The sequence below is a fragment of the Lontra canadensis genome, unplaced genomic scaffold (genome assembly GCF_010015895.1).
Source record: "Lontra canadensis isolate GAN:19392208 unplaced genomic scaffold, GSC_riverotter_1.0 scaffold56, whole genome shotgun sequence".
NCBI lineage: Eukaryota > Metazoa > Chordata > Mammalia > Carnivora > Mustelidae > Lontra > Lontra canadensis.
Genome location: NW_022631050.1, coordinates 8239615 through 8249875, shown reverse-complemented (window position 1 = coordinate 8249875; position 10261 = coordinate 8239615). Strand labels below are relative to the sequence as shown.

Genomic DNA, 10261 nt, shown 5'->3' with positions numbered 1-10261 from the left:
CATTCAGATTAAAACTTCCCTGTGGTAATAGCTTTCCTTCTGGGCCAGGCCCCCTATCTGAATTATTTTAGGTAGTTAAGGGAACTTTTTCTTGAATTTACAGGGTCTTCATCACCTTTAGCTCAAAATAATTCACATACTAAAGGAGCACATTTTGGGGTCATGTTTTCTCCCTCTCGGTTACCAGTGTCACTTCGTGATGTTATAGCAAAATAAAGTTTACATTTGATTGGGGAAGCTGTATTCTTTAAGATAAAGGAAAAGGAAATATTAAGTTATTAAATAATTATTAAATTATTAAATGAATCTGCTGATAAACATTGTTTTGTATGCTCAGTGGTCATTGAAGTAGTAATTATATTAAAAAAGGGCTTGATCTAAAGTGAAAAATTCTCAGAATATGTGTTAATTCTAATTGAGATTTTCAGTTTTTATTTTAAGATGAAATTCAAGAGAGAATTCAATAAACACTGGAGTAATAGAAGTGTGTTTTGGAAATTGCTATTAGTTAACAAAATTAATGGTATCACTTCGATACTTTCTTTCCTATTTACTGAATTCAGGAAGATAAGCATGTAACATTGTTTCTCAATAATCTTCCTATCAAGGCACATTTGCCATTTTTTGAATTAACCATAATTTATCTTGGGAGAATCCCATTTGTTGGATGGCTTTATTCATGAAAACATGAGGAAGATGGACTTTTAAGAAGAGTGTACTTGACCAGGAAAATGAAAATAGAGAAGGATTGACTTGTTTTTTTTTAATTTACATAAAATGTAATCTCATTCCAAAAGTCAGATGTAATAGGTGCCAAGAAACGTCCTCTGAACAGGTTCCCATTGACTATCATGGCAGAAAAATGCCACCAACCAGGCGGCAAGCTGAGCTTAGCTCAACCTTGGCAGGACCGTGATTCTCACGGTAGCTTTCTGTCCCTCAGGCTGCATTCTGTAGAGCCCTTTCTTGTGGATCAGAACTTGTGTGTGTGTCCTGAAAATTTTCAAACTTAAAGAACAGTTGCAAGAATCTGAATCCCCACGTATGCCTCATCTAGCTTTACCACTTACTAACATGCCATACATTCACTTTACCACTCTGGATAGTAATAGTATTTTTGCTCAGCAATTTGAGAGTAGGTTGCAGACATCTTAAACCTTTACTCCTAAAGACATTAGCATGCATTTCCTAAAAATAAAGACATCTCTTCTGTAGTTGTACAAATTACTAAATTGACAAATTCAGGAAATCTCACAATAGTACCATATACAGTCCAGATTAAAATTTTTGCTAATCCTCCCAGAAATGTCCTTTGTTGTGACATTTTCCAAACATAAGATCATGCTTTGTGTTTAGTAGTCATTACATTTTGTTGCTTTGGAACATGTTACTTCTGTTCAGAATTAGAGGGTGGCTTTTTGACTCTCCCACAAGCTCTATTGAAGAAAAAAGAAGACACGGGGGATTTCAAGGTGGTAGCTTGCTAGAAAACTAAATTGCCCAGGTAAGGGAGACTTTTTTGTTTTTAACTTTGAAAACTTTGGCTGGGTTTTGGTGCCTTGACTCAGCAAAGTCTACAATACAGCAAAGCTTGGTAAGCATTAGAAGGGGTACTGAAGCTTTCCTTTATTTCATAATCCCAATTGTTTTTCTAGAAACCATCAATAGCCTCTAAATGACTGACTCAATTTTTGGATCCTATTCTCATGACTAAGCAAATGTTTGATTTGAAACCAGCCCAGTATAAATGTCTCTGTGCCTCTAACTCTCTGTAGCTATTCCGGATTCCAGCACTGGGGAAACCAGTCTATGCACCAAAATGTCTAAGTCTGGAACCAAGGTAAGTAAGCGGTCACACTCGGTAGCCTACCACTTTCTTTTCCTTTGTACCTTTCTTTTCCAGTATTCCCTTTCTTTTGGAATATTTCCTCTTTTCCAATGTATCTAAAGATACGTTGAAAGGAATGTGGAGAAAAGCTTTTGCTTCTTTGCCTGGAGGTGAGTATGACTGGTTTTGAATGCTGGGACAGGGGGAGAGAAGATGAAGAAATGCTCATTATATTTTTTACTCTAACAGAATTCCCCAACAAATTATTAAGGGTTTATCTTTGTGTTGGGGGTGGGGGGTGATGTTCAATACTGTGCAGGTATATATCAGTTAAATATCATCATGATTTCTGCCTTCTGGCAACCAATTTCCCCAGAAATAGGACATGCTAATAATAGGTGGAATAGAAAACTTTTAGTATTTAGTTAAAAACTGCTCTGTAAGGTTGTCTGGTCGGTTTAGTCAGTAGAGCATGTAGCTCTTGATCTCAGAGTTTTAAGTTTGAGTGAGGCCCATGTTGGGTGTAGAGATTACTTAAAATCTTTAAAAAAAATTGCTCTGTAAAAGTTAACCTCAACCACTAATGTTTTTAAAAAATCAATCAAGTGAATTAAATCCTACATATCCACTTCATTCAAGCAGCTACTCTTACCAATTTCCTGAAATAAAGTGCTTACTTACATTAGGAAAATTGCCTCTCAAATATTTGATTTACAGTTGTTGGTCTGGAAATTGATCTCTTACACTGGCTTTAGGAATGAAGGGATCTATGCCTGATTTCCTCACCTGCACCCCCTGCCAATTCTTTACTTTGAAAAGTTTCAAACCCATTACATCTTAAAAGAATAAGAAAGAGGGGCACCTGGGTGGCTCAGTGGGTTAAGCCTCTGCCTTCAGCTCAGGTCATGATCCCAGGGTCCTGGGATCGAGCCCCACATCGGGCTCTCTGCTCAGCGGGGAGCCTGCTTCCCTCTCTCTCTCTCTGCCTGCCTCTCTGCCTACTTGTGATCTCTGTCTGTTAAATAAATAAACAAAATCTTAAAAAAAAAATAAGAAATGTTGAATAAATACTTCCATATCCCTCACTTATATTCTTTAGTTGTTAGCATTTTGCTATATATTGGGTCTCTGTCTCTCTCTCTGTACTAAACCATTTGGCAGTAGACAATTCTTTTGCCATATTTAGGCATGTATCTCCAATAAACATACTATCATTATCTTGTCCCCCAAATTTACAATAAATACAATACCTAATATTCGGACCATATTCAAATTTCCCCCAGTAGCTTCCCCAAATGTGCTTCATGGCTGGCTTTCACCCTGATACAGGATCCAGTCAAGGATCATGCATTACCCTTGGTTGCCATGTTCTTTAACCATTTTTTCCTTTAGCCTCTTTTATATGGAGCAGTCGCCCTACCTTTTTGTTGTTGTTGTTTGAGACATTAACATTTTTCAAAGGCCAGACCAGGTGTCTTGCAGAAAGTCCTGAAATCTGCATTTGTCTGATTGTTTCCTCATATTTAGATTCAGACTAACCGTCTTTGGCCAGAAAGTTACATAGGCAATATCAAGTATTTCCCATCACATCATGTCAGGAGGCACCTGTTAACTTCTTCCAGAATTGGTAGTGCCTGATTTTTTTTTCCACTTGGAAAATAAAACTAATAATGATACTTGTCATCTAAAAGATTTCAGGAGAAAAATGAGACAGTATCTATAGTGCTCTGAGGTTCTTGAAAGTATGCCGTGAAAATCCCACTGAAAAGAATAGTAAATCCTTAGATGAGTATCCGTGTGCCTTGAGGAAAGACTGTTACAGAACCCTCTTTGGGGGCCTGGGTGGCTCAGCCAGTTAAGTGTCTGCCTTTGGCTCCAGTCATGATTCCAGGATCCTGGGATCAAGCCCCGTGCTGGGCTCCCTGCTTAGTGGGGAGTCTACCTGTCCCTCTTCCTCTGCCCGCCCCCCGCCCCTGCTTATGTGATCTCTCTTTCTCTTTTTCTTTCTCTCAAATAAATAACAAAATCTTAAAAAAGAAAACCCTCTTAGATGAAAATACCCCTGCTTTCAAAGATTTCCAGAGCAGTAATAATGTTTTCTTATTTCTTAAAGCTGCGTTGTTCACGGTGGTTAGCTAACTTGCTTGCTAAACCCAAAGAGCATGTTAATCTTTCTCTATTGCTTCTCCCTTTCCCTCTATCTTACTAGCAATCTAATCAGAGTTACGGAGCTTGGCAAAAACAATGCATTATACCAAATTTGGTTTTGTTACCTGGAATACAAAACATTTTTCTTTCTGCTATACTGGATTAATGGGCTATTTTTTCAAAAACTAAATGAAAATAAGAGGAATTTTGTAATAATTTCTAGGCAATCTCCAGCACTATTTCTTAGCCTTCTCTACAGATTTTTTTTGTCCAAGAATCTCAGCTCACTATAGAGTAGATTTCATGGTCCTTCTGCAAATGGAAATTGAGTAGAAGTACAACATTCTCTGGGCTCTGAGATTTGGAAGGTCTCCCACTGAAAGGAGAGCTTGATTCATGGAGCTCAGTCTCCATGGCAACACAGTACTTTGTTTCAACCTTGGGATGGTTGGTTAGTCTGCTGAAAGGGTGGCCAGCAAGGCGACCTTATAGAACATTGTGTATATTTCCACTTCTCAGATTCAGATGTCAGCCAGGCAAATGTGCATAGGGCACTAAGTATGGGAGACATTCAAGTAAAAAAGATACTAACTTTATTGCCTATAGCATATCCCTTGCAAAATTTCTTTTTTTTTTTTTTTTTTTGGTGACTAATTGACCAAAAACCAAAAGTAAATTAAAGTTAAATTAAGGAGTTTAGAATCTATTCATTCTTAGTGAAGTTACCTTAGTTTTTCTAAACATCTTTCCACAGGCTTTGGGGAAAGCTTCCCAGACTCAGAATCAATCTCGTTCCATTACTAGGAGAGTAAATGGTGTTTGTGAAACAGAGCTAGCTGTGCAGGGGGGGAAGACAGCAAAAGGAGAGAAGATAAAATGAATCACAAGTCACTGACCAGGACTTTTGCACAGCAGTCCACTCACTTGCCTGCAACGAACTCGTAACTAGCTATTGACCTTAGGCGAGTCATTTAACTTCTTCATCTGTTGCCACAGTAGCAAAAGTCTATTGGCAATTATGACCCCGATTAAACTAAGTGCTTTATTGGTATTATCCCTTCTCAGAGCAGCCCTCTGGAGTGCATATTGTTACCCAGGTTTACAAATGAAGAGCCTGAGCTTTGGAGAGTGGTTCAGTGGCCTATCCAAGGTCCCAGAGATAATGACTGGTGGGTGCTGCAATTTTGTTTTCATCTGTAGACTGAGACGCCATGTATCTCTCAGTCTGCTATGCTGAAATGGAGGAAATGGAGGTGGAAGAGAAATTTGGGAGAGGACGAAAGGAAATGGAGTCAATGATTTAGGGGTGAGAAGGGGTCGGGAAGCTCATAAGGAACAGAAAACGAGGGGAGAGAGACAGGAAGGGTAGATTAAGGTGGCAGGCAATACCCATCAGTAGGCTATGATCTAGAAAGTCTCTCCTGGGGTAGAAAACCCTGAGGTTTTATGGCCTTTTGAAAGTCATTCTTGGTTTCTGACTCTCTATCATTCCTTACATCTCATCAGTCACCAAATCCCCGGTTCCATTTGACTGTTTGTTCCCTCCGTGTCACCAGCTAGCAGTTGCCATTTGGCTGGCCTGCACCACCTCTCACCACACTCACGGCAACCACCTGCTTCCACGCACACCAACCAAAGGGATTCTAGCATGGCATCCATTATTTCTGGGTACTTCACCACATACTCTATATGCGCCAAGCTTGAACTACTTGTCCCTATGGTGGGCCATGTTCTTTTATTCCTTGCATGGGCAATCCTTTTTTCTTTTTCCCCAGAAACCCCCTCCTTATCCTTCAATCTTCACCTCAAAGATCCTCTCAAGACTACCTGGCTCTACTCCTTTCCTATGAAATGCTTGACCTGGTTTTCTTCTTCTAAACCGATAACGCCAATTAGCCACAAGGTGGCAGCATAACGCTAGGGAATTAACTGCTTGACTCGATGGCACCTGTTCTTTCCCTTTCGATTGTAAACTCCATTTATCTTGGATTGTGGAACTGTAGAACAAGAAGGGGCAAACTCTGCCGTCCATTTGGCCTGGTGGCTTTCAGAAGCTGCGTTAAGAAGCCCCAGAAGCGCCTAGGAACTCTGTTTCCTGCTGCAAACAGGAACGTTTAATTTTTACACCCAGGCCTTCAATCTAGTGTAGTCCTTCATCTGACAAGTGGGAAGCAGGAGCCCAGAGAGGCAGCTTGCCTGAGCTAGTGAGTCTGACTGTAGAGATGCAGCTCAAGAGCCCAGGTTTATAATTTCCCAGTTCTCGGAGCTGCATACTGCCGTGCCATCAACGGTCTCAGGCTTACCCCACAGGTTGTGGGGGGGGATCTTGGGAAAGTTTGAGGAAAAGAACATTCTTGACTTGCCATTTTGTTGCCTTGTAACTATTCTGTTGGCAATAAATTAATAACACAGAGCATAAAATATTGTCATGCATATGCTCTATATCCATCTGAGATAAGCTCCATAAAGCTAAGGTCTGTTATACTTTTCTCTGTATATCTTCATATCACCTAGAGTGAATGTCTGCATTTGGAACTCTCTCATCTTCATGCAATACTGATTGAGGGTTTGTCCAGTGCCGGGTGCAGGGTTCCATAGCTTAAATAAGGCTTGGTCCTTGCCCCTGGAAAAAGTCTAGTAAGAGTCTGATGGGAGAGAGAGATGTAAGTGGATAATTTATTTTCTTATGTGATGAGTACCGTGAGTTAGGGGAACAAAGAAGAGGAAGCCATGAACTTGGGTCTGGCTTATCTTAGGGCACTCTTTTATTTTGCTTCGTTTTAAACCTTCAGAAAGTTCTCCTTGCTGTTGTTGACCGCTTAAGTCGTCTGCCGGAAGGTAGGTGTTGGGAGGTGAGGTAGAACTCCGTATTTCCTCCTCAACATCGAAGAGAAAGGAATTTCCAAAGTGGGGACTATGTTCTTGGTCTTTAGTTTTTTAGGAATAAAGCTGCCCAACTCCCCGGTTCCTCTCTTTATTCGCCTCGCACTTCAGATCACTTTCTATGAGGACAAGCACTTTCAAGGCCGCCACTATGACTGTGACTGCGACTGCGCCGATTTCCACATGTACCTGAGTCGCTGCAACTCCATTCGAGTGGAGGGAGGCACCTGGGCCGTGTACGAAAGGCCCAACTTCGCGGGCTCCATGTACATCCTGCCTCGGGGCGAGTACCCCGAGTACCAGCACTGGATGGGCCTCAACGACCGCCTCAGCTCCTGCCGAGCTGTTCACCTGGTGAGCCTGGGCCGCGCCACCTGCCTGCTCGCTCCCGGCTCGCCTGCTGCGGCTCTCTCCGTCTCTCTCGCCCCTGCTACCCCGCTTCCTTCTTTTTTTTTTTTTTTTTTTTTTTTTAACATTCATGTGGAAGCATTTTCTTAACATTTTCCTACCCTTTAATGGCATGTTTTCTTCTGTTGGCTGCTGAGGCTTGCATAAAACCTAGGGTGAGTTCATCACAAGACTGAGTACATGAATTATTTCCAGAACACTCTCTCTACCTCCTGAGTACTTTAAGGCATCAAGTTTTTCCCACCGAAGGTCAGCTGTTTCAGTCAGTACGCAGCGGGGATGGGAGATCAGACCCTCTGGCTTTCAAGATGGTGGGCTCCCAACCACGCTGTTCTCGGAGTTCTTGACGTGTTGGTGATTTCCATAATCATCGTAGTTTATTTCCTCCTGTGTTTTTCCAGTCTAGTGGAGGCCAGTATAAGATTCAGATCTTCGAGAAAGGAGATTTTAATGGTCAGATGTACGAAACCACTGAAGATTGCCCTTCCATCATGGAGCAATTTCACATGCGAGAGGTGCACTCCAGTAAGGTGCTGGATGGCGTCTGGATTTTCTACGAGCTACCCAACTACCGCGGCAGGCAGTACCTCCTGGACAAGAAGGAGTACCGGAAGCCCATCGATTGGGGTGCAGCTTCCCCAGCTGTGCAGTCTTTCCGCCGCATTGTGGAGTAATGACGTGGAGGGGGCCACAAGCTTCTCCCGGGGGGCCATGTGCTGGCCAGCCTTGTCACCCAAATAGGCATCATAAATAAAACAATTGGCATGCATTCCACTGTTGACTATATGCCTCTCCTTAAACAGTCTTAGGGACCAGTAAAACAGTGCCCACCGCTGTGGGCAGTTACACAAAGCCGCTCATCCTTCAGATGACCAGTCTATAACTTTGTGCCAAACAGAATGGCACCGCATTGAAAGACAAGAAAATCATACTGCCCTGTGGTGGTTCTCATCCCTTGAGTCTGGTATAGATTCAACAGGTACAATAATAATAGCTACTGCCTCTTGTGTGCCTTCATTATCCCATTTTCTCTTTATAACAACCCTGTAGGAAAGGTGGTTTCTTTGCATTTTACAAATAAGAAAATAGAGGCTTAGAGAGACTAAGAACTTGCCCAAGTTCACCAGCTGGTGATCGGAGGAACGAGGTCCAGGATATTTGTTTCCATAGCCCCTGTTCTTTTCCCTTCATTTCCAACTCATTCATTCAACACCCGCTGGCTGGGGGTTTATGTGCATAATGGAAGTACGAGACCCTGAGAAATTTAAGAGGTAGAAAGTGCAGGGTCCCCAGAATTTCTCATGGAGGAGACAGAATACCTATCAAGAATGGACAGTGAGGGGCGCCTGGGTGGCTCAGTTGTTAGACATCTGCCTTTGGCTCAGGTCATGATCCCAGGATTCTGGGATCGAGCCCCACAGCGGACTCCCTGCTCAGCAGAAAGCCTGCTTCTTCCTCTCCCTCTGCTGCTCCCCATGCTGTGCTCTCTCTGTCAAATAAATAAATAAAATATTTTTAAAAAAGTGGACAATGAAAACAGAGCCATCATTTGGGAAAACAGTGGAGCCATAAGTCACCTGAAGGCCTTTGTTTAAGATTCAGAAGTTGCTGGGTCAGTGACCTCTCAACTTTAAGCTCAGTCTTTCTGTAAAAAGCACAAATCAAATAATTTGTCCCAACTTTACAACAGTTGAAATGGAGTTTTACTGAGTTTTACTCACTTTGAGCAACCCCTGAGATTTTTCTCTGCTTAATCTTGATGAAGAGGAGAATGGTGAAGGAAACCCAGTGTCATTAGGAATACTTAGCATCTGAGTCAACCTGAGAATGTTCTGGATGCGTCTGTCTTTAAGAGAGAGGGCAGAGCCCAGGTCTCCTAGGAGTTTTTCCAGAGAAGGACAAATTGGAACTGCTAAGGATATTCCCTTTGTGTGCATCTGTCCATACACTAGTGTGTTATGCTTTCTCTCCCCCAAATATTTTTATTCATTTTGTTAACTTCCCCTGCCTTTTGTCATTTTGTCGGTTTTGAATGAGGGACCTTGAGAGATTTGAGTAAAAGTAAAAGGGAGGGAGACAGGATGAACCATAAATGAAGAATGGGAGGCCACCCACTGAGCCACAAAAAGCTCTGGGCCTCATCACCCTACCATGAAGAGCACTTGCTTTATCTCCAAAATGGGGGCGTTAAACCAAAGGCTCACTCAAGTCACACTGAACATAAAAATCCTAATTCCTTGGAGGTCAGGAGGAGGGTGCAGAAAGGCTAGCTGATGACTGAAGACTCCTGACACTTTCAGTGGCACAATTTCTGGAACTGACCTCAGAGATCTTGTACCTCCTTTTCTGCAGAAGAAACTGAGGCCATGGTAACCGTGCACTAGGGCCAGCCTCTGCTCTCCTATCAACTGTTGCCATGTTCCGGGCCCTGAGAAGTTGGTCACGGTCTGTTCAAAACAACCAGAAACCCAGCGCTGGCAGCAGGATAGGAAAACAAGTGTCAGGATGACTTACCCAGTCTCGGAGAAGTAGAAGATGGCTTTTGACAGATAAACCAGAATCATCATTTGGGGATGTTACATGCCTCTGGGTTCATACCCCGATCCAGAAAGGGATGGCCACCCTTCTCCCCGGCTATAGGCACGTCAATCAACTTGCACTTAACAAGCATTTTACTTGCAATTGATATTTGAGGTCAAAATCCCTTTATGTCCTTCTCTATCAATCAGTCCCAGTTCTGGTAGAACATTCTGCTGTTCCAGCACAAGCCAGCGTCCCACCTGTCACGCACACCAGAGTAGCCCCTGGGGTTGTTATTTAGAATTATTATCTTCCTCTAGCTTCTATTGTTTTATCTCTCTGAAATGGGAGATCTCAAGAAACTAAGGCCATCTAGACCATGTTAGCCCTGTTTCATTCTCTAGCATTCCTCTGAGACAAGTCTTTGAATAGTTCCCAAATATAGAACATGCTTCCTCAAAATGCAGCATCTGG

The 10261-nt window shown here is 42.4% G+C and overlaps 1 protein-coding gene across 3 annotated transcripts; it reads left to right on the top strand.

Annotated features, from left to right (window-relative positions):
- The first annotated feature begins 505 nt into the window (after positions 1–505).
- On the top strand, positions 506–8041 carry CRYGS (crystallin gamma S). 3 transcript variants are annotated; one of them, XM_032875591.1, is made up of 3 exons: positions 506–1840; positions 6971–7213; positions 7669–8041. In XM_032875591.1, exons 1-3 carry the CDS (start codon positions 1820–1822, stop codon positions 7939–7941), a joined length of 537 nt encoding a protein of 178 aa, XP_032731482.1. In that variant the 5' UTR covers positions 506–1819; the 3' UTR covers positions 7942–8041. The 3 variants fall into 3 exon arrangements, with proteins under 3 accessions (XP_032731482.1, XP_032731483.1, XP_032731481.1); XM_032875592.1 differs by having other exon boundaries at positions 506–1998; XM_032875590.1 differs by lacking the exon at positions 506–1840 and having other exon boundaries at positions 4651–7213.
- Positions 8042–10261: the final 2220 nt, after the last annotated feature.

Bases quoted from the DNA above. Each gene is read 5' to 3' on its own strand.
- CRYGS (XM_032875590.1), top strand. From the start codon at position 6,893: ATGTTCTTGGTCTTTAGTTTTTTAGGAATAAAGCTGCCCAACTCCCCG. The intron at 7,214-7,668 runs GTGAGCCTGGGC...GTGTTTTTCCAG, and splicing joins CCTGCCGAGCTGTTCACCTG to TCTAGTGGAGGCCAGTATAA.